This window comes from Erpetoichthys calabaricus, chromosome 5 (assembly GCF_900747795.2).
Source record: "Erpetoichthys calabaricus chromosome 5, fErpCal1.3, whole genome shotgun sequence".
NCBI classification, from domain to species: Eukaryota; Metazoa; Chordata; class Cladistia; order Polypteriformes; family Polypteridae; genus Erpetoichthys; species Erpetoichthys calabaricus.
In genome coordinates this window covers 182,237,411-182,262,566 of record NC_041398.2, presented here as the reverse complement: position 1 = coordinate 182,262,566, position 25,156 = coordinate 182,237,411, and the positions used below count along the sequence as shown (strand labels likewise).

General features: G+C 39.8%; 1 protein-coding gene across 1 annotated transcript in view; it reads right to left on the bottom strand.

Moving 5' to 3' along the window:
* musk (muscle, skeletal, receptor tyrosine kinase) overlaps positions 1–25,156 on the bottom strand; it is a 127,846-nt gene that overhangs the window by 25,793 nt on the left and 76,897 nt on the right. The window contains exons 8-13 of the mRNA XM_051928321.1: positions 24,901–24,907; positions 20,683–20,946; positions 19,847–20,019; positions 16,009–16,032; positions 12,042–12,130; positions 2,532–2,691 (exon numbers count right to left, since the gene is read on the bottom strand). Of these exons, the coding sequence (XP_051784281.1) occupies positions 2,532–2,691; positions 12,042–12,130; positions 16,009–16,032; positions 19,847–20,019; positions 20,683–20,946; positions 24,901–24,907 (717 nt within the window). The remainder of the gene's footprint in view (positions 1–2,531; positions 2,692–12,041; positions 12,131–16,008; positions 16,033–19,846; positions 20,020–20,682; positions 20,947–24,900; positions 24,908–25,156) is intronic.

Below are 25,156 nucleotides of genomic sequence, written 5' to 3'. Positions count from 1 at the left end.
TGTGGACGGTCCGGCGCAGCAGGGGCACACACACACGTGCCGTGGGGGCGGAGTGCACCCAGCCCCGTTGGAGAGACTTACCCCACGGTCCTCCACCGGTCCACAGACGGCTTGGTTTTCCCTGGTGCAGGAGAACAACGACGGACAATACTGGAGTGCAGCAGGCTCCTATGAGCGTGCTGCCGCTGAAGGCGCCTGGGACAGCGTGCTGTCTAGGAAGGCCATGCCGAGGCAGCTGCCTCGGACAGAAGGGACACGGGAGGTAAATTCCTGCTTGCCGGCAGCCAGCCCTGGGGGGCCGAGCGTGTTTTGTGTTTTGCAGGCAGGGGCTGCCCGGGTCTGCATCGGTGGCAGATGCGCGCTGATTTGCAGGGCTTTGCAGACGCGGCAGCAGCAGCAGGAGCTGCTGGAAAGGAGACGCTGCAACTCAAAGAGCCAGCATTCTGCCTCACCAGGAGGAAAAGAGCCAAAATGGCCGTGGACTGGAAGTCCCTCCCCGTGACAGGCACGGGATTGGACGGTGTGTCTTGTGTGCCCACCGATGATTGGATGGAGGCGGGACCAAGGAATGTCCGTCTCGTGCCGGGGAGAGACCCGATTGGGCTGGAGAGAGAGGCCCACAAGAAGCAGTCGACGTGTGTTGCTGATGGACATGTAAGCCCACCGCCGGCTAACTTCCTGTCTTTGCCTGGGGCCCTGCGTGAACTGGAGGAGTGCCTTCAGCCCACAGGGCCTCTATCACAGGTGCTGTGTGCCCTCCGGGCAGAGTGGCTGGAACTGGAGAGGAAGGCGATCGCGTTGGTGGAGCTGCTGCGAGCTGCAGCAAGATGGCGCGACGCTGGAGTCTTCAGCCAGAGGGGGATGGTGGGGACGGTGAGTACAGCCGACCCCGTAAAGCATAAAGGAGAGCCCACCGAAAAGGCCCGTGATTGGAATGATCGGAACCAAGTAGGGTGTTCTCTGACAGTGGACGCGGCGCTGAGAGCTGTGCGCGAGATGAGGGGAGAAAGACCGAGAGGGCTGGCAGAACAGGGGCTGATGAGTGCCCTGGGTCCTAGCGTCCTACGCCCCGAGCCCGCGGCGGTCTCACGTTGCTCTGTGGGGACGCAGACAGGATTGGATCTGTGCATTTGCCACAGACCCAGACTGTCATGGCGTCCAAGAAAAGGGAGGAATCGAGGGGAGAATGCCGGTTCCTCCAATAAGGGAGGACGTGAGGCAGGACGCTCACGTCTGGAGAGTGGCCGTCCTCTGCGGAGGCAGAGGGGAATCCCTGAGTCGGCGGGGGCGTCGGACAGAGGAGCGGACCCGTCTCATCCATCCGCTGCCAGTGCGTGGCATGGAGGGACACCAGCTGGTGGTGTCCAGGTAGCATCTCTGCCCATCTTTCTCTTTTGCTTACAGGACCGGACCCTGGACGAGCAGTAGGACCCGCTTCATTGGGGACCTGCCCTTGCGGGATGGGCCGCTTCATGGGATGGATCTTCACTGGCGATGGGGCGCTGCCACAGCTGGCGGAGGCTACGGAGGCGTGAGTGGCTCAAACCAAAGGGGCATGAAAACCTCGGATGGGGTGCCGAAGAGGCAAGTCCCAGTGTGCCGGATTGAACCCTGGACGAGCAGTAGGACCCACTTTGGGGATGAGCTGCCCTCGACATGTCGCTCCAACTGACGTGTCTTCGCTGGCGCTGGGGCACTGTGGCACGTGGCTGGGGGTGGTACCCAGCCGGGATGCCCAGGAGGACCAGAGGAGGGCTTGCGCCTCCTCCAGACCACGTGGTGGCGACCGCCCTGGTTGCTTTGGGGGCCACGGGTACTGAGCTTTGAAGCTCGACCCTGTAGGGGCCCGTGGTCACCGCCAGGGGGCGCCCCGATGCCTTGGCAGCCCTGGACCTCAGCACTTCCACCACACCAGGAAGTGCTGGGGAGAAGAGAAGCAGAGACACCCGGAGTGCTTCCGGGGATGCAGCTGGCACTTCCACCACACTGGGGCGTGTCAGTGGAAGATTGCCGGGAATCACCTGGAGCACATCCGAGTGCTTATAAAAGGGGCCGCCTCCCATCATTGAGAGCTGGAGTTGGGTGAGGAGAAGGACGAGGTCTCTGGAGGAGGCAAGGAGGCGATCTGAAGAGATAAGGCATTGTGTTGGCCAGGACTTTGGGGACTTTTGGGGGGTTTTGAGGTGTACTTGTGTAAATAATATGTATAATAAACGTGTTGTGGGTGACGTCAACGTGTCCGCCTGTCTGTGTCCGGGCCGGATTCCACAAGGTCTAAAACATTTTAAACTGCCACAGCTATAATGAAACTGCTACAGAAAAGTTTTCTTGGTGTCTTTTTTCAATTATTGCAGCTTTCTTTTATTAGTTTTCATGGAAAAAGTGATAGCAGACAAGAAGGCTATTGCAAAAGTTTTAACTTAGACTAAATGTAACATCTAAATAAGCCTAAAACTGATGTGTCTGCATATATTTCTTAATGATTGTGCTACTGTCAATAAATGTCACTTATTATTTTATTTTATACTCACATTCACCACATCGAGGAATATTACAGTACTCCCATCTGACTGAATGGTCTGTTGTGTAGCACCAAGGTCTTTCACTCTCTCCTCCAGGGTTGCGACAATAGTTTTCTGAGTTTTTAAGTTCTGGGATATTATCTGGTGACAGTCTATGAAAATGAGGAACCTTGTGGGGAAACAAGCATATAATGAATTTTCAATTTTGTGTTTCAAATGTAAAATCTGAAGGTTTACTTATTATGCCATTAATTGAAGTAGAGGAAAACAGATATAATCTACTATATAATAAAACACTTTATTCTATGTGTCCAGTCCCTTTGAGCCATCTGTTTGGTCAGTTTGGCTTTGTTGTGATTGGTCAGTTTGGATTTGATGATGCAACGAAACAGGAAGTGCGAATGTGAGACACACTAGGAAGAGTAAAGGCGTATGGAGCATGCTGAGAGAGTTTGATTCAAAGTCAGCAAGTATAAAAGAGGACAGGAAAGAGGAAAGGTGCCTTGAAAATAACAAGAGTCTGAGAAGTAGGATTTATGGGAACGCGCTTGAGAGAGGAAGCACTGGTGAAGAGAGGTTCAGACAATGCGGATACCAAGGAAATGTGAGAAAGGTACACTTTAGGCAAGAGATTGCAAATATTTTTATATTTTGCTATTACCCATCTTTGACAGGATGTGTGGCTAGTAGTAATAATAATTCTTTGCATTTATATAGCACTTTTCTACACAGAGAGTGGGGAGCCACTTCAATCACCACTATTATGCTACTATTATGCAGCATCCTCAGGGAGGATGCAATGGCAGCCATTTTGTGCAAATATGCTCACCACACATTAGCTGTCATGTAGTGAAGGGGCAAGAGATAGTTAGCCAGATAGAAACAGGGGATGATTAGGGGGTCTGAATGACTAGGCAGAGGTGGGCAATTTGGCCAGGACATCAGGATACACCCTAACAAAGGATGCCCAGAGATCTTTTATGACCACCGAGTGTGAGGACCTTGATTTTTACATCTCATTTGAAGGACAGTGCCATTTTTACTTCACAGTATTCCCCATCACAGCACTGGTGTATTGGAATTCATATACAGACCACACAGTAAGCACCCCACTACTGGCCTCACCGACACCTCTTCTAGCAGCAACCTAAGCTTTTTCTGGTTTATCTGTCATCCAAGTACTGGCTGGACCCAAACATATTCAGCTTCAGGTGGATTACCTGTTCTGAAGTGCGTGTGGGCTGGCTGCTTTCTACACACTAAAACATATTTCTTTGAACATCTGTTTGTTCAGTTCAGGTTTGGAGGGAGAATTACTGACATCATTCAGTACAAGAGAGGAACAAACCCTGGAGGAGATGCTAATCATCACAGGGCACTATCACAAATCACCTGAACCATAAATGTCTTTTGTATTTAGGAGGAAAGCCCACATAGCCAAAGAAAATGCCCACATGTTACAAAAATAGGGTGAAAGTGTAAAATCAGACAGTAAAACACAGACAGTGACCTGGCTGGCATTTGAATATAATCTCCTGGACCTGCTAGGTTAGAACTGCTAAGCATTTTACCATAGTGCAACCCATGTGCAAACATGAAAATATGTAGTAAAAACTAACATTATTAATAATATATAAAGTGATAAATGATATAAACAATAAACAGAGCATTTTTGTGTTTTGCTATATGCTTCCATTTTGCTATATTGTTGGGAGACATGGACGCTATCCAGTGATCTGAAACGAAGACTGGACTCTTTCAGTACTGTGTCTCTTCAGATAATCCGTGGGTACCGTCGGTTAGAGTTTGTGTCGAACAATCAATTGTTCACGGAATGAGGCACATCACCTGCATTGTCAGTTACTGTACTATGACCATGTGGCCTGATTTCCCAAGAGGGATCTGGCTCACAGGATCCTCATTGTTGAGGACCTGAGCTGCTGGACCAGGCCAAGGGGACGCTCACATAACACCTGGCTGTAGCAGATAGAAGGTCATTTTCGGGGATTGGGACTGGACTGTGTATTTGCCTGGGCGGTTGCCAACTGGGATCCCGAGCTGTTTCATCGTGTAGTTGGTTTAGCAACACGCTGTTCCAGTGCATGTTCCCCAACCTGACCTGACTTGACAGCAAAAAGCATAATTCCAATGGATATTCTGGTTGGCAAACATATGACAATGTTATATTAATTAAAAAGTAAACTTTATCAGAACAGCAGGAGAAAGATGCTCAAATTATTTTTGCTGAATTGAACTCAAAAGCAGAAGAAATTCTTTCCATATACATGGTATTTAATTTTTTTTGCTGGATTTTCATTTTGCTTTATTCCTCAATGTCCATCAACTAATATGGGAAAAGCAGTCAGTTGACATAAACATTATGCTTGGTTTTGCCTAGAAATGCTGCCGCTATTGTTAAATAGACATTTTGCTTTGAGTGCACCTAAAACCTTCATAAAGTGATTAGGGTTTCTAATGTAGTGTTAGGTATCAGAAAGCAAAACTATGATTTGAAATGTGATGTATCATAGCAGTGCTATGCTGAAACATTAATTCTAGACTGGTACAACTGCTTTTAGCACTTTTTGATGTCTTAATGTAGTTGCTTCACTGATTAACATTTAATCTAGTCTCTAAATATTATGTTGGATTTCAGCTCTAAAAGAGTAATTTATCTTAGCCAGCACAAAACCAGTCTATGCTTGATAAACACAGACTTAGAGGAGCCAGTGAATCATTCTTCCTCCTTGTTTATGCTAAATGTATAGTAAACAGTACTTAAAGAGTAAAGAAAAATGTCATTTAAAGTGAACAAGCATATTACTGTAAAACAACATAATATTCTGAAACCCATATAATCCAAGTGTAGGTTATGGAAAGTCAATCTCTAGTCTGAAACTATCAGGTGTAAACTAGGAACTAACTCTGAATGAGGTGCCAATCCATTAATGCCCTTGGGTCCAATTATAGAATCATCAATTAATCTAACATACATATCATTAGATTAAAAGTCGAGTACCCAGAGAATAATCTGTGAATACATAGGAAGAATGTATAAAAGCTCCTCATAGACAACCTTCTGAAAAAAAGTGCAATTAATCGTCCCTACAGCAATTAGAAATTTTGCTGTATAGGCTGGCACTATGCTTAATTCTAGATACATTGTACACTGTATACTTCCACAATCTTCAGAAAACTTTTTTGTTCCTTACTATTTGTAACAAATCTTTGAAAGAATCAGTTTTTGAAAAAGTAAGTGCATAAAAACCTTTTAAAAAGTTAAAAAACTATGCTTTCAATAATATGAATCAGTATTCTAATAACAAATGACTCAATTTCACACTGCTGACTCATAATATATTGTTGGACCACATTCACATTATTAATCCTCTGATATAGCAAGGGGGGTAGCAAGCGCTGATAGCACGTTGCTGCACCCACCACACACCAAACCACCTGGATTGGGACCCAAGTGCGGCGGGTGACACCTCAGCACCACACTGGAACAGTGTGAGGTTTTTTACGGTGGCTACCACCAACCCCCAAGTTTTCCCTGAAAGTTGTAGGACCCACTTGCAGGGCTGGATGCAGATTAACATCATACCCAGGACAAAGCAATTGCAGGTTAATGTAGCAAGAACTGCATTTTATCAACATGCCTAAGATATGACACTTCTTCCTTATTTCTGAAGTACATTGCAATGCTTTTACCTACTCTAGATTGGACTACTGAAGTTCCATGGTCTTCGTGTACTGGCCTACTTTTCAATATTATATCAGCTAATAATTTAGAAAGCAATTTGCTTCAGTACTACAAGGAAATTAACTAAGCTACTTACACCATAAAAACCTGCCAGATCTTGTGGCTCTGGCCTTTTTACTGTTTCAAGGCCAGTATCAAAACTCTTGGCAACAGCTCATTAAAATTTGTGGTCCCTACAGTTTTGGAACTATTGTCTTAGTTCTGCTTGTGAAGATCTGCCTGCAAAACTTGATTGAATTTGAATTGTTTTGTCTGGTATCCCTTTATTTATAGGTTTCAGCCGTCCCTTCTATTCTTCATTGTGATTCTGACACCATTGACTCCTATATGAAGAAATGCACATTTTAGAATGATCTACAGTACCTTTAATTTATCAGTTTATCCAGCACTCAGATTTTATTTCCACTGATCCTTTTTCATGTTATCTTCTTCTTTGTAATTTAATGTAATACATATAATTGCTCTGTAACTGTTAAAATTAGATTAACAGTTTATACAGTATTTAATGGATTCTCCTCTTTTAACATCAATTATTTTTTATTTCGTTTAGAGGATATATGCAGTTTTGTTTTTGTGGTTAGTGTTTAGGGTGAGGTGGTTAGCGAAGTTGCCACATAATTTCTGAACACTAGGTTCATATTCTGAGGCCAATGTCAATGTTTATGTGGTTTCCACATTCTCCCTTGTCTCTGTGGGTTTGTTTCTCTGAATACTTTGGTTTAGCTTACCACATTCCAAAGACATGTGTGCTAGGTTAATTGGCAATTTTAAACTGTCCTACTGTGACTAGGCATGTGGATGTGTCCTTTGGTGAACTTGCACACTGTCCAAGCCAATGCTGCCAAGGATGCCTCAGGCCTTGTAGACCTCACTTGAATAAAATGGGTATATACATACAATGAGTAGATTTTCTGTGTCTGTATCTGATTGTGCATTTTCTCTACATTTGCCACATGAGTTAAAAACAACCATATGCTCTGGTTACCGCAATGAAGTCAAGACATACAAATTCCTTTTCTATCCTTGCTTTTTATCTCCTATCTCTTAAGACTAATTTTGAAATACCCTTTGCATTTGAAAAGGTATTCATTTGAACACACACAAATTACATTTGAAAGTCTTTATTATCGTTAACATTACTTGAAATATATCATATTTACTAGGATTCATTCTGCTGTTCTTGAATATAAAGTGATAAGAGAGACCTTGATGTCAGTCTTCCACAACCAGACTAACAACCATGATGTAAAATGATACCATTGTTTTTTATTTTAACAAAATAACACAACAGAGTAATAGAAAACAAAACAAAAATGTGCAGCAGTCGGAAAACTATTTATTGAAAACTTGGGCAGTATCCCAAGTGTTATGATTATATATCAAAAATGTGATGGAAACCATCAATAACTCTGGCCACATAGACTCAAATAATTAGTTATTTTTATAACCATGCCAAAAAAATAAAAAAACAAAAGGTCAAAGAATAGAAAATGCTAAATTCAAAATACAAAAAAAAAAAAAAATAAAAATTCAAAAACCATTAATCTAAGGAAAAAGAAACAGACTAAAGGACTGGAATAAAATAAACATATCAGATTCAGCGGGTTGGAAAATGGATGGATTTTGTTCGCTTTATTAATAATGCCAAATTTCTTAATCCTTAATTCAAAATCTAAAAACAGAACAAAAACATCAACTCCAGAAAAGACAAAAACAGAATGAACTTAAGGATGATAAAGGAGTAGAAAAACACAGAATAAAATCTTATGCCACTTGCACGTATGCAGCTACCAGAGCTTTATATAGCCTTCAGATGCTGTAGCTAAACTGTCATAATGGTACTTAAACTTATACATTTCTTGCTTTTTCAATGTACAGAAAAGCCAAGCAAAATGACACCTTTTATTGGCTAACTAGAAAGATTACAATATGCAAGCTTTCAAGGCACCTCAGGCCCCTTCTTCAGGCAAGATGTAATTACATCTTGCCTGAAGAAGGGGCCTGAGTTGCCTCGAAAGCTTGCATATTGTAATCTTTCTAGTTAGCCAATAAAAGGTGTCATTTTGCTTGGCTTTTCTCTACATTCATAATGGCTAACATGGTACAACACCCTAGTATTGCTTTTTCAAGAGATTTGTCTCTTAAACATAAAACGTCCTAGGTTCCTTTTAACTAAGGGATTATTATTTCATTTTCATATTAAATCATGTAAGTCCCTGTCTTGCAACCCAAAACACACGGCTGAGTCTCAGTACTTTAGCAAAACCAGCTTTATTTAGCCTGAATCAGTACAGCATGGTTACTTATTGTAGCGGGAAATACTACTTTCCTGCACACAGACACAGCGATCAGGCAGGTCAAAGCCAGGTTAGTGGCCAAGTAATGTTCCTTGCATCACCCATCGATGACGGCTCTTATATCGCGAATGCAGTTGGCTTGGATTTGCTTTCACTGCGAGCCACTGCAGCTCTGGGAGCCTGCGATTGCCCCAGCAACAGATAGGTTGTCTTCCACAGACACGGCAATTGCGCTTAGGGACCCTCTTCAGCATGTCATCCCGTTGGGGGTAGTCCCAAAAGAGTTTAGAAACCTTACAATATAGATCTATAATTAATATTGTAAGAATTTTAATTTACTATTTGCCACTTTTTTCCATGATGCCAATTTGAATTTCCTGTGAGCACTGCCAGATTGAACTCTAGTCATTAAGACACATTCATGAGTTGCTAGGGTGCGTTTACTGAGAGTCTCACGATTTCAATATCATAAACTGCAGCAGTATTTAAATCACTGAGGTTGTTTGGACCTGTGGATTAAGAAATATAATCCAATTATTGACTGGAAACCATGCAACATAAGAAAATCAAGCCTCTTTGGTTGCGAAACCAAAGCCAGGCTATGGATGAGTGCATTAAAGAAAGTTTGAAAATGGGATTCATTAGACTGCCTAATAGCCCAATTAGTGCAGGATTTTTTTTTGTAAATATAAAAAGACAATCGTCTTCAACCTTGCTTTAATTACCATGAGCTGAACAAAATACTTTTGAAGCAACTGTACCCTCCCTGTCATCTCTGTATTACTTAATCTGATTACTTGCTCAGGAATGTTTATAAAATTGAGTTATAGAGCACATAATAACCTGATAAGAATACAAGAGCTTGATGAATGGAAGACAGCACCACTGGACATTATGAGCACTTAGTAATGTCATATGGGCTTGCCAACTCTCCTTCAGTATTTCAAGTCTTTGTAAATAATATTTTTTAGGAATCTTTTAAGCATTTCAATGACATACTGATATTTTCAAATGAATTTGACACCCATAATCCCGCATATCAGAGTAGTCCATTAAAACTTCGAGCTAATAACTTGCATGGAGCTGCTGTTCAGATGGAAATGGTCAGAGCTGAGCTACAGCAGTCAAACAGTGCCTGAGTGTATACAGTATATGTCATAAAAAGTGGATATTCCATGTGATGGTGGTGTGATGTTTGCTTGCAGACTGCAGTGTATAATGCTATTTGTTAAGCTATGCATATCTTCACTGATAACATTTTCTGTATTTCATTTATTGTATATTCCAGTCTAAAGCTGCATTCCGCGGCACAGTTGTGCAAGCTACCCAGGTGTTCCGTGGAAATAATATGGTAGAACACCTGGGTCTGAACCTGAGAGGGACAAGCTCCTCAGGTATTCAAGACCTTTTATTGGAGGATATAACTCCTTTAAAAACTGGAATAAAAGTAGTTCAGTGATTGCTATGTTGCAGACATAGCACTTATAGTACTTTGAATGCATCTCTTGTCTGCTAGAGTCCATCTGGCTGGTTGTGTGGTTGCCACTGAGTCTCACAGGGCCAGTGGATAGTGGCCAGAGGATATATGAGTTGCTTCTCAGGCAGAGGGGCAGGAAAATTGGCGAAAGCAGCTGGGAGATGCAGCCGAAGTGCTCATTAAGTGGTGTGTCTGTGAACACAAATCTCATTGCTGCTTTCTTACTGGCTTCTCTGGTAGTCCCGCCATTTTGGACAATTCAGGACGTGTATGAGATACAATGTTTTTGTGGTTAGTAGAATATTTCTGTGCCTTGAGATGTTTTTGCTTACACAAATGTGTGCCACCACAAGAAAAAAAGGTTGGAAAACAGTGGTCTAAAGTAAGATTTCAGTGTTCAGTGGGGTCAGCCAATTATAATGTGGAGTTTGACACACAGTGGTAAATTAGCAGAAGCATTCATCAAGGAAGAGATCCAACAGTCATTTCAAAAACAGGTGTAATAGGAAACAGTGAAAATGGCATTAGTTCAGAAAATTGCTTTTCACTTTTATGCTGGAATTTTGTTAGGAAGTAACAAAAGCACATGATCACAGAGAAACATAATATACAGTATGTATGTAGATTTTTAGAAAGAAATACAGAAGGTAAAGTACTAGATGACAGGCTAGTTGTCAACTTCAAATAAGTGGAAATATAAGGCATATTGGGTTAAATTAGCTTAAACACCAGACTCAAGCTATAGTATATGGAGCATTTTCCAAATTAGTTTATGTAATAGTGGTGTCACTTGGGGATCAGTACTGGGGATGTTGCTTTTCCAAATATTTATAAATGATCTTTAGAAAACTTTAAATAACTAGCTGGTTAAATGTGCATCAGCCAAATCATTAAAGATTGACTTGTAGAGAATTAAGACTTGGGCAGGTTGTTGCAGATTAAATTTAATTTAAATTAATGTAATTTATCACACACAGGAAGAAAAAATATTAGGTTTAAATATGGTATGAATGGTCTGAAACCTGGAAGAAGACCTTGTGAGAAGTAGTTATGAGCTAGTGGACCTGTCATTCTCCATTCCCAGACAAAGAAAATTATTTACACTTATATTTTAGATTAGTTAGTTAGTTAGTAGGCAGAGTGGTGGCTCTCCAGCTAAGGATCTGTGCTGGTATCTGGAAGGTTGATGGTTCAAATCCAATTACTCCCAGAAGGAATCCTACTGTGTTGGGCCCTTGAGCAAGGCCCTCAACCTGAAAATTGCTTCAGGGATGCTGTAGATATGCTGACCTCCAAAGTTCATATGAAATGACAGTTTCCCTTTGGGGATTAATACAGAATACCAAAAAATAGTGTATGCACTGTAAGTCAATGGAGGTTATGTTTAAGTTTTGAGGCTTTATTATCTGGGATACATTGTACAGTTCTAGTCTCCATATTGCAAAAAACACATGGCAGCACTAGAGGAAGTCCGGTGAACAGCAACTAAACTGATTCCAGAATGGTGGTTGTATGGCCTATGACAGACTATTGAAAACATTGATCCTTTTCAGTTTAAGCAAATGTTGATTAAAAGGTGACATAATAGAAGTGTTCACAATTATGAATGGAATTAGTACATAGAATTCCAGCTGTTACTTTAACATGAATTCTTCAATAAGAACATGGAGACATACAAGGTAAACTTTGCAGAAATGTAAGTTTTTTTTTCACATAGGGAATAATAGATATGCGTAAAAGGTTACTGAGTGGTGTAGTAGACAGTTGTACTTTGGGCACCTTCTGAACTTGGCTTTTTATTTACAAGAATAAGGTGAATTCAGATTGATGAGCTGAGTTGAGTTGAGTAGCCTGTTCTCATCAAAATTGTTTAGATATTTTATCTATCTATCTCATAACTATTACATAGTAATTCAATAATATAACATTACCATTTGTCAGAAGAGCCCAGTAACTTATCAATCAATCATTACATTACTTACTTTTTTACTCCAGTTTTGGCATGGAATCCCAGTAGCTGTGACATTGACCATTCCTTGATAAAATCTTCCTTTTTCATTGTAACATGTCTCTATAAGCAAAAGGAAAACTGATGACAAATATGTTTAATACATGCAAAAATGTTAAGAATATACGACAATAAGCAAGTAATCAAAAAGAAGACAAAATAAAAAAACATTTAAGTTAAGTGTATTTTAAATATATATAATTAGCTTGATAAAGCCTTTATTACACTGTATGCTATGTGACAGATGTCCAGGGACCTTGCCCCACCGGGACACCGGAAGACGGGAAGGATCGGGAAAAGGGCAGTCTCTTTCCTGGACCACAAGGGGGCGACCTCCTGGGATTACATGGGGGTCACAGAGCTTGGAAGCTCAACCCTGTGGAGGGATGTGGCCTCCAGCAGGGAGTGCCTGGACAGCTCTGGAACAGTGGTCCGCAGCACTTCCACCACACCTGAAAGTGCTGTCAGAAGAGGAGCTGAAGTCGCAGGCAGCACTTCCGCCACACCTGGAAGTGCTGCCAGATGTTAATTGGGTAGCACCTGGAGCACTTCCAGATGCTGTATAAAAGAGGCCGCCTCACTCCACTCGGGAGCCAGAGTTGGGTGGAAGAGGATGGAGCTTGCAAGAGGGGAGTGGAGGCGGCTGAAGGAACAAGAACTGAGCTAATTATTGTAATAGTGTAAATAGGTAAAATAAAACGTGTGTGTGTTTTGAACATCTGGAGTCATGTCTGTCTGAGGCTGGGCTTTTTACATGGCATCCCAGATGGGACTCTCTGCCTGGTTCAAGGCAGGGACCCGTCTTTAAAAATAATTTGTAATGTAGTCCGGCACAGCACCGCGACACACACACATTTTGCGCAAATAGCTCAGTCTCCGCCAGTAGCACTAGGACTCTGAAGACACCGCACCTCCCGGATGGGTAAGAAGACGGCCAGGCATGGTCTAACGATAGCAGGCGGCTCGAAGATGCCCGTCGCTGACAAAAGGACCGGTAGGCCTAAAGAACCGGCCAGGCAATGGAAGCTACCTCCAGATGAGGGGTTTCCAGAGGTAGGTACTGGACCCAGGCAAGCATTGGCCTGGGGTGTGTATCGCATCCGGAGGTGTTTGGCTGGCCGGAGGACATCACTCCCGAAGCCGATGGTGGGGCGAAGTCTGAGAAAGACCGGAGCCTGCTGTTGCAGAGAAGATCCTGGCTAGTACAGGAGCGCCTGGAGTCCCAACCCATGAGGAGTGGCCTGAGAGAACAGGCTGCGGCAAGGGGCCTGGGGGTTCCTGGTCACGCAGGTAAGGGGGCGGAGGGTGTGTGCCAGCCCCCTACACATAGCATAATGCATGCAGAGGTGGTGAACCTTCCCCCCTCGTTGGAAGAGGACCCGACTGAGTCTACGCAGAAGGTGCAGCGTCTGTGTGGTTCACGGCCGGCAGGTAAGGGCAAGCGTAAAGCGAGTCCCCTGTCGGCTGAATTAACGTCTGTGCTTGTGGCCGTACGAGAACTGGAGGAGTTCCTTCAGCCTGTCTGGTCGTTTTTGCAGGTAATCCGCGGCCTCCGAGAGACCATCCAGAAGCTGGAGGAGAAGGCGATCGCGCCTCTGAAAACTGTACAGGAGTGGGCGGAGCGGTGCTGCATTCTCCAGCTGGAGAGACGCGGCGGTACAGGTAAGTGGGACCTGTACCGTACATGAAAGAGGAGGACTGTGTGAAGGGATGCCGGTATCGGTTTGTTCCAGTCACCAAGTAGCCAAGCCTCCTATAGTGGACGTGGGGCGAGTGGTCGATCATGCCGTAGGGGTGAACCTGCGGGAGGTATGCGCGAGGAGCCGGCTAGCGAGTGCCGGTTGCCAATGCTCACCACTTCAAAAGCTGCCGGGAACCTCGCAGAAGTCCACAGGGACACAGATGGCACAGGGTCTCTTTTTATCCAATAAGGAGACCCAGACCATCATTCTGTCCCAGAGTGAAAGGAGGAGGGTCCGGAGACAGAGGACCGGACGTCCTAACATGGGGCAGGCTGGGCCCGTACGCCCAACTGCAGTCGAGAACCACCCTCTGAAGGTTCAGAGGGAAGCCCCAAGCCTGGCTGGGGACAAGGCGAAGCACAGAGACCTGTCCATGTCTGGAGGGCATGGGGATATGGAGGGAAGCACCGGTGCTTTAAGTGCAACAACCACGGTCACAGGTGGAGGCGCTGTCCGTATACACTCATGGATGACGCCATGGGGTGGCGTTGTGGTCGTGTCTCCCCATCCTTGTCTTATTTATCTCTTTTAGGGTGGAACTGTGACCCAGGACATGCTGGCGCCCCAACCTGTTGGAAGACAGCCCTCGCAGGACAGGCCACTTCGCCCTACGGGCTTCAGCTGGGGGAGGGGCAGTATGATAAATGGCCAGGAAACCTGCCCTGCCGGGACGCCTGGAGGAAGGACAGACCTATTTACAATTTTTACAATTTACAATTATGTACAATAATTAGCTCTGGATGGTACTTGAACCCTGGAGGACAGCGCTGACAGACCAGGGATGGTGTATGCTCGGAGTGCTTCCGGGTGCAAGGGCAGCACTTCTGCCACACTGGGGAGTGCTGCCGGAAGGACATCATAATGCACCTGGAGCACATTCTGGGCAAGATAAAAAGGGGCCGCCTCATTCCAATTGGACGGAGCTTGGAAGAGAGAAGTGGAGGCAACAGAGTGAGAGAGAGAAATAAGAGTCTAAAGGACTGTATTATTGGTGGGTGGTGCACTATTTGTGGGGTTTATAGTGTGTTGCATGATAAAACGTGTGTGCTTTGAGACATTCTGTGTCTGCCTGTTTCTGTCCGGGACCGAATATTCCACAACTTCAAATGTGGGTTTTAAAATTCTGTTTTAGAAAATACAAGCCTAAAAATTAATCATGTTTAATGCACACATTTGCCTATTCTTATATGGTCATAATATAACATAATATTCGCAAAGCAGCTTAATCCAATCCAGGTTCCAGGTGGTGGGAGACTATCCCAGCTGACCTGAGCATAAGAAAAAACCCAAATCTTGACAGAATGTCAGTTCATCTCAAGGTCCACTCACTGAAACATCCACAGGGTGCCAATTTGGGGTTGTTAAGTAATAAAACCAGCCCTGGAAGCAAACCCATGAAGACAAAAGGGAGAATGTGTAAACTGTACATAGACAACCACCAGGAGTGGCATTCCAACCAAGGACACAAGTCGACAATGCATACCCACTGTGCAATTTTAATTAATTTTTCTGGAATAGTTTACCAATAGAAATTTGCCAGGCTAATATGGTGGAGCAAAAAAAAAAAACTACTAAAAACCCAGTAATTTTACATGGCTTTCTCATAGCTACATTTTAATGTATCCCTGTTAAGATATATGTGCATTAAATTATTATTTTCATCAAGGCTCCACAATCCAGACTAATCCCTACTATTCTCTTCTGTTCTATTCTCTCATGGTGCCACCACCACCTGATCAAAGCACCATGCTGTCCTTACATTGATGGATGACCATTATCATCAAATTCTCTCACGTGAAGCCTGAAAACCATGAGGACTGATTAAGATCATTTATGTTAGGTAGAATGCCCAGTTGGGGCTGGGCGGTCTCTTGGCCTTGGAACCCCTGCAGATTTTTTTTTCTTTCTCCAGTGGCCATCTGACCTTACTTTATTCTTTGCTACTTAGTATTGCCTAATCTTATTTTTGTTTCTTCATCTTGTAAAGCACTTTGTGCTACACTATTTGTATGAAAATGTGCTATATAAATAAATGTTGTTGTTGGAATTGTTCATAAAAGTCTCAAGAATGATTTACAATAATTAAAGAACTATATATTTAGTGCATTTCTGATTTGTTCATCATAACTTATAATACTTGCCAACACCTATTAAGTTATTGTATACAAAAAATACAAACAAAACAGAAGACAGACTTACTAGTGATTTTATCTTTTTTCATTTCTGAAAAAGAAAAAAAAGTGTTTATTTTAATATAAAATCATGTTAAGTTTCTTTTTTAATTGCTAAAAGCAAAAAATGTGAAAACAATATATTATTTAACAACAAATGAATAAAAACATATTCTTTCTAATTTGTATCACTCCATTCTAAATGTACTTATGTCAATGAATATTGATTGTTTCTTTATTTATTTGAAATGAATACTTCACTGAATTAGCTTATATTTTTGATTTTTTACTTATGCAATTGCTGCATTGATGACAAGAACATAGACTTGTTTTCTAGATCCACAGTACACAGAAAGCAGTCAATTGATGCACATTAAATGAGGATCAGTCAAGATCAATAGATATTCATATAATATTGCATATTATTTACCATATATACTGTGCGTATAAGTCGGGTCTTGAAACCCGAAAAATCGATCATAAAATCAGACCCCGACTTCTACGCCAGTTCAAAAATACGACATGTAGATTTTTTTTTTACATCTTCTTGCTCCCTCCAATCTCGCATCAGTTTTTCAGACACATTGAATTTTGTTGCAGCAGCACAATTACCTGTTTCTTTCACCACTTCAACAACTTTTAATTTAAAACTAGCTTCATATTTTCTTCTGATCGAGTGCTCCATCTGAGATAAGGAATGCTCTTATGATAAGGGTGTATGAAGGTGTGAGACACACAAAACAGTGCAAACGTCGCTTCAGAATAGTTCGGGTATTCCTGTGTGGTCACGTAGGCACAATACATAGAAGAAAAGGCAGTGTGCTCCATGGTTACTCTCTCAGGTAGACGTTAGCATATCATAATCTCTTGAACCAATAGCATGAGTTTTCCACATTCAACTGATACAACCGATATTATAGAATACCGGAAATTATACGGTAAAATCAAGCCCCGACTTATTCCGGTATGTACAGTAAATATATATTTCCTCATGTTTGATTTTTGTAGTTATAAAATTGCACAAGAAAACTCACACAGACATGCAATATATTCAGAGATACATTTGGTATATGCGGAGCTAATTTTGGAGTATGCTGTAAAATGTAAAATCTGACATACACTGAGTACATTTTGAATGTACAAGATCAAACTTGCCATATATGCAGTTCTTTTTGAATACCTGTATATAAAATTATATTTCCTTTATAAAGTTCAATCTCATAAACACGTAAGGAATTTTGAAAATATAAAATCAAGTTTCTCATGGAATTAGACTCCATATATTATACAATTTCTGACGTTCCATTGTCAAAATGTACTCTTGTTACTAGACATTGACTTTACAAATTAAAAACTAAATTCATACATAGCAGGGTTGACATTATGTTATAGCTACTCAGACATTGCTGGCTGTGCGCCCATAGCAGTAACTTACATGGAGCGTTTTAGACTTTGATAAGGAGAGTCAGCTGATGTGCCAACAACCTGAAAGCGATTCAAATTAGGGCAGCATTGTGTATATTCCTTTCCTGTATGTGGTCCCAAAGGGTTGTTAAAATATGTATATGTGTATATGTATATAAAGACTCCACAGCAAGTAGAGAGGGGTTGATATGAAGCCTTAGTTAGAATATAATAAAGTGTGGAGACTGTTTTCTTGATGTGATTTATAGAGTGAAACATAACACTCAAATCACACAGTAAATGAAGATGGGGAGAGAAAAACAACAGAACATCACGTTTCCTCTTTTAGACTTCTGACAGCTGCTCCTGACAGCAGAACAGATCATCAATACAAGTTATTGAAATGCCTACACATTTAGTCAGAAAAGTCGTCACATCAGCATCTTGTGCAAACCACTGCAGCACAAACTCAATAATGTGGCTTTTGAAGTTACAGGTAAGTTAAGGAAAATTTTCTTTCATAAAAGTAAAGAATTGTAAGCAAGGAAAGCAAAAAAAAAAATCAATTAACAAATCCAGAAATTACTTAATAAAGGAGGATATGATTGATCTCCATCCATGTTCCAACCTGCTGAATCCGAACACAGGGGTCTGCTGGAGCCAATCCCAGCCAACACAGGAACCAATCCCGGGCAGGGTGCCAACCCATCGCAGGACACACACAAACACACCCACACACTAGGGCCAATTTAGAATCACCAACGCACCTAACCTGCATGTCTTTGGACTGTGGGAGGAAACCGGAGCGCCCGGAGGAAACCCACGCAGACACGGGGAGAACATGCAAACTTCACGCAGGGAGGACCCGGGAAGCAAACCCAGGTCCCCAGGTCTCCCAACTGCAAGGCAGCAGCGCTACCCACTGCACCACCCTGCCGCCCTATGATTGACCTAAGATTTAAAATATTGAAAAATACTATTAATAATATGTACCCTGTTAATATGTGTAATTGCATTCTGTTATCACTGTTATTTCTGCATCTGACTCAAAGTTACAAAATAAATAAAAATCTAACATTTGGTTAAATCATTTTTGATTTGATTAAATAAATAATTAAGCAAATCTTATAACAAATAATAAATAAATGATGAAATAATAAATAATAAATGATTAAATAATAAATAATAAATGATTAAATAATAAATAAATAATAATTAATCCCTTTGATCAAATAAATGCACAAGAATTAACAATGCTCCTACTTTCAAAACTGTTGTGAATGTATTCAAATATTATGCCAGACATGCATTTCTTATTTGGTAGTATTGTATATGTTCTTCAAGTCATCAGAGGCCACAAGGGTATAAGGGAGGAAAACCAGTCTGGAACTTTCCAGTTAAACTCTGTGGCTATGGAGAGCATCCTAGCAAACCTGATGACACTAAGAGAATCCTGCAATGTCACCAGCAGTGTTCCGAATGCAAGTCATGTAATGTTCCTGAACCTGGGCCTTAAAGTCTGTCTAGTCAGTATGATGATGAGATGATGAGCTTGGAGATGAGAAGTAGTTGGTGACAAGGACTCAAGTGGCTGGAGAAAGAAAGGCCAGAAGATTGAGGAGAAGGACGATTTATGGTGAAGTCAGTGGGGAAGTGGACTGGTCACCCCATTGTAAAGTTAAATAATTTTTTGTAAATCATAAATCACTTTTTTTTAAAACAAAATTCTCCTTTGTTGTATTACTTTCGCTTTCTGGTCATCATTTTGAGTTTACTCTCCTGTGTCCCTAAAGCCCATTATATGGAAAACTAAATAGAAGTGATATTAATTTTAGTTCTGTGCATACCGTATTGTGTGTTGTGTATACTTGTTGATTTGCCCTCTTTAATGATAGTAAAATTGTGCACTCTAAAAAATCACTGTGTAGTTCTTTAATATTAAAAGTAACTTCTGACACGTTACTGACCATTTGAACTAATGAAAACCAGTGAAGAATATGTACCACTGTACTAGCTATGATCTTTTCTGCATATTTTATTTCCTCTTATGGTTTTTAATGCATCTTCCCAGCTCTTTAAGCATCTCTAAGCATTTTGAATTGACTTCTTAGGGTTATTTTGCTTTATTGGCTATATTCATTTTCATTTGTCTTCTGCCTTTTTCTAATTTCCTATTTAACATGATTTCATAATGAATGTTGATCATCGTCTTTTATACATTATAGAGCTCCCTTTTCTTCCATATGGTATCCTTTGCTCCTTTCTACTGGAGATCTATTAAGATTCTTGATGCTTTTGATGCATTGGCTCTCGGAAATTTGTTTCACCAGCTATTCTTAAAATTACTACATGCAGTAAATGTTATGCATACATATGTAAGAAGCTAAGCATGTCTTTGATATTTCTCTGTCAATCGTGAACAACATTATTATTTGTATTATTTGTAGATAGACTTATTTTACCTATGTAAGGAATTCGAGTGCAGGTTGTAAGGTTGTTATTTATACTTGGCAGCTGATTACAATCAGGCAGCTTAAGTTTAAACCCAGATGAGTAAATGCCCTTCTGTGAGTTATCCTCCATGGAAAGCCAGTCCTTGTAGCAATACAGATCTTTCACAGCCAAACAGTGTTCTCTGAAAAAACACAACAAAATAACCATTTATAAAAGTCCAATATATCAAATTCAATTCTTAAACTAATTGTTTAACGGTAATAGTTGGAATATATGTGTTTTATTAGTTGCAATTGCCCATCCGTCAATTTTTCTAACTCACTTATTCAGTTCAGGGTCACAATGTACTGCATAGTAGGTATGCTACAAGGAAAAAAATCAGACAAACTAAATTTTATCTGTCATTTATGGAACAGAAAACAGAAACAGCCTTGCCATTTTTAATATTTGTCATGAAAGGTCTGTTCAATTACGAAGCTTCCTGAATTTATACTGACAATAAAGAAGATGAATAGCACACTTTGCCTGTTTTCTACACATTTGTTCTTACCAAGTGAGCCAAAGCAAATCTCAGCAGCAATTAATTTAGAGTCACCAATCAAACTCAGTTTTGGAAGAAAACCAAAGTACCTGGAGGAAGACCATATAAACCCAATACAGAAGACTGCAAACCAAAGCATGGTCTAAATAATTTGAAACAGTAATGCTACTCGTCATGTCAACATTATATATTTACTCACAAGTTTTAAATGATATTGGTTATTATAGGTTTTTGAGATTTGATAAATAATCATGAAAGAATTATAGTGTTGATATGCTAAAGAAGAAATGTAGTGTGAATTACCTGCACACTGGTTTAGGAGCTGGCCCCAAACCAGTTGGATTGCAATCTCGGAATATAAAATGGCAAAGTAAGGACTCGGCAGCAGGACGACAAAAAGGATTCACTGCATCTAACTGAGCCCAAACACTCTGTGCAAGAAATTCTTGGGCTTCCTCTGGGTCCTCATTTGAAGAGTTATAAAAGACAAGAGCATCTTTTGGTAATGATCCTTTGCACACATTACCCTGGTATGTGCCACAATAACCTAAATTACTTTTGTAAAGCCTGTAGGGAAGACAAATAAAAAATATTATCAACAGCATCTTTTTAGCTACATCAATATTATATTGTGATGATTACTTGATGTAGAAAGTATAATTTGTCAGTGCCCAAGACAATGAACATTAACTGTTATGTTTAGCACATCGCAGTACAAGACTGTTCAGTTGCTATATCAATGTTTTTATGTGTAAATATTACGCTTAAATATATGATTATCAGGATAGAACAGGATAACATTCTCAAACCCACTTACTCCAGCACAGGGTCATGGGCCTAACCCAACAGGACCAGGTAAAAGGCAGGAAACAGCACTGGATGAAGAGTCACTGTGTCAGAGGTCCACACAGTCTCTTACTCATACTAATAAAGGTTATCATCATTTAACTTAAATGATATAAAAAAAATGAAAAATTGTGTTTTTTATTATTAGTCACCAGGAGTTGTAAATATTGTGTTCTGTTTTTTGTAATATGATGCCTTCATTATAAAAGGTTGCTATAATTAAGAATTAGGACAGCAGGATGAGTAAATCAAAAACTATTTACTATGCAGCTGTCTTATTGTACAGGAAGCACGGTGACAGCAGTAAATGAAAAAATAAGTCCATAAACAAGAATTAATGATTCAGGACAAAGCCATTGGTTTTTTAAAGAAAATGCAAAAGTTTAAAATTCATACTGGAATTACTTTAACAATTTTATTTTTTAAACTGAATGCAAAATGAACACTGTTTGCTTGTATGCGTCCAATAACTTATATTATGAATGTATGAATGTATAAGCAATCCAAAATTAAAGCAATGTCATCAAAAGATTTCCAGGCTTTGAAAATGTTATAATTCCTTAAATGATGAACACAACATAGTTGTTTTATACAAAAGGGACATAATATTTTAACTTTTGATGTCATACCTTACAAAAATGTAACTACTTTTTAGTAATTACATAATTTTACATCATACCCAGCCACTCTACAACAAGATTTATTTATATAGCATATTTTCATGCAAATGATGTAGCTGAAAGTGCTTTGCAAGATAAAGAAAGAAAAGTTTATAAAAAACAAAAATATAAAAATAAGATTAGGCAATACTAAGTAACAAATAATAAAGTAAGGTCCGATGGACAGGAGGACAGAAGAAACAAAAAAAACCCAAAAAACTCCAGAGGGCCGGAGAAAAAAACAAACAAAATCTGCAGGGGTTCTGAGGCCACGAGACCCACCAGCCCCTACTGGGCAGAATATTAGTATATTAATTCTACCTAACTAATTAATTAGAATAATAATTATTAAAAGTATATGGTAGGAGAGTGTGAGGCAGTCAGAAATATGTACATTTTACATATATAAAACTTAATTTATTATATCATTTGCATATTTTGTTGAAAGTCAATTTTATCATCAGTCCATTTTCTGGACCTGCATATAACAATACTGGATATAATATTTTTACGTCTTAGGAAAACCTTTTTCAGTGATGTTATAAATCTGTAATATTTTAATTTGAGAGTTATTGTTTTTATTCACCTCAAGTAATCATATTTTAGTCACCTTCTAATATCTAAACTGAATGAAATGTTTCACAACATTGACCCTTTAAAGAAAAAGTCCATTCATCTGTTATTCGCAAAAACATATAAAATTCTCTTAGACTGGAAAAAAAATCTGTCATAAGCCATTATTAAATGATGCAAAATTGTGTTCCTTCATGCGTAAAGGCCTATGTTTTATGATATCAAGGGCAAAAAGTAAAGCAGATTGCTTAAAGGTGAATGATTGTCCTTGTATGAAAGCTTTGATGAGGTTCACAGAGCAAAAGAAACTTGATAATATCAGATCAACCATATGTTGTATGCCTGATAAACCGTAGATGTAAACACGATGTTATGCAGACAATTACAAGCATACGATGCACATAAAAAATATCCTTGCAAGTGCAGCTTGACCTCCTCCGTTTCAGGATGAGAACACTACAACTGTGTTCTTAGACTAAAGGAATTCAAGTAATTTAATTAGCTTTTCATTCAAAGTGAGAAAAATTGGAAATGTGAAATTTAAGCATTTCAAGTTTTATTTTCTTTCTGTAAATTAATAAAGGAATAGCACAGCAGGGCATTGCTACACAATGTTAGATCAAGATGGGTTTGACAAAGTTATGTTAAAATAATATGATTAATTTACAGGAATTAAAAACTAAACTAACCAAAAAAAAAGAAAGAAATTAAGCTGTTAAAAAACAGAATCTGTAAGTTGAGGTTATCAGTGATCTGTATTTATTTTATAATTCTACTAAAAGGCATTCTCTGAGCTACATTGGTGCTGATGCCTCACATTCCATGCTGATCCTTGCTGCACTTCCTATAATACATGGAAATGATGCTGGGAAAAAATAACTTCTGGAATGAGACAGAGAAGGTAGTACAGTGGGGACAGTGAACACCTAAGATTATTATATAATGAGCTATCTCCAAAGTAACCTAACAGACATTAATGTTTTTCAGCTACTGGTATTGACTCTTGAACCAGGACCCCATGGATAGAATACATTGCTTTCACCTAATCAGGAAAATTCAAACCCATTGTCAAGTTTAACAGGGAGACAGTTTACTAACTGGTTAAAGGAAAGTAAGTAAGACATCTTACTTAGAGTCTGGAAAGGGGAAAGCAATACAACTGGTCTCTAACTCACAGTTACCCCTAGGCTGCCTGTCAGATTTAGAAACTACAGAAGAGTGTTTGAGTGCCTGTTGTGTGAAAATAAAAAATGTGCCTGGTTTTGTACGTGTGATGCTAAATAGACAAAATATATGTGTTTTTCATATTTCTGTAGTTTACTCTTATAAATATTCAGTGCCTTTTTATGTTGTATTTTACCAGCTCACAGTATTTTAGTATTTACAGTGTTCATCCAATAAGAAATATTATTAGATACTCAAAAACTTTTATTTTTTCCTTATTCTATTTATTTTAAAGATGCCATACCTTATTTACCTTCATTTAACACAGTGTGAGGTAATTGTTAAAAATTTTACTGTTGACCATGAAACGTTGCTAAAGTCGACCCAGTTTTGTAGCTAATCTCACTGACAATCTGAAAACAGCTTAGCTCATAATGAAAGAATGCCATTTCTTTACATATCTTTTTTTTCTTTTCTATACTATTTATAGTGCTGGTAATCATAAGAACTGAATGTTAGACATAACATAAATACATTAGACAGCCATCCCACATTTCTGTCTTAACAAATATGACTTTGTCATGTTATTACAAAGCACTGCTTCAGTAAAATTAAACAGTTTACCTTACACTGTGTATACAAGACTGACAAAGCCTCAGACATCCTAAAAATGAGTCCTCCATATGCAGTATATAATCTAAGAACTATTTAATAGCTGTGATGTTCAGAAATAAATGGCAATTTGCAATGTGTTTCATAAAATGCAATCCAAGTATGCAATGTCTAAAAGTTAACAGAGGTTTTTCAAACTACTTACATTGAAATCATTTATAAAACATATTTTGACCAGCACTCTCCTTATTTTGTCTCCTTAAAAGTCCATCAACATATTTAAAAAATAGCTAAAAAGCACAACATTATATTATGTTGGCAAGTACCTTTTACATTATTTCAACTGTTTATGTGTTTACACTCTCACTTGTTTAGTATATTAATAGTAAGTCAGCTTAGATATGTTCCATGCCTACCAACTGCCCTATAATTCTACTGAATGCCAAACGTAAAATATTTACAAGCTATTGCAACACAAATTACAGATGTTAACCCCATTATGAGGTATTTACAAACAAAACATTCGGATCAGAAAAGGAAGTGTAGAAACTGTCAGCATTCTTCACTGCCGTTTGCACTAATAGAAGCATCTGAAGGGCCTCTTAAACAATCCTGCTGAAATCTATTTTTTAAATAATGTGATGAAATGGTTAAAGAAAACACTTACCTCCATTCTATTTGAAAAGCGCAAGATCCCATGACAACAGACAACAGAAAAGAAGAAAAAGAGAAAATGAAAATTAAGTGTTCATCCATGAATTAGAGAAGATTTCAAAGCTCACAGCATTTCAACTTAAAGGGCAGAGATTTTTAGCAATCTTAGCTGAGGCCATAGAAAAGGAACAGGTGGGAATTTGAACAGGTGTGCGCACCCCGGGAGATTCACAGGCAAAGGGTTGTTACTGGGAAACTGTTGTGAAGGG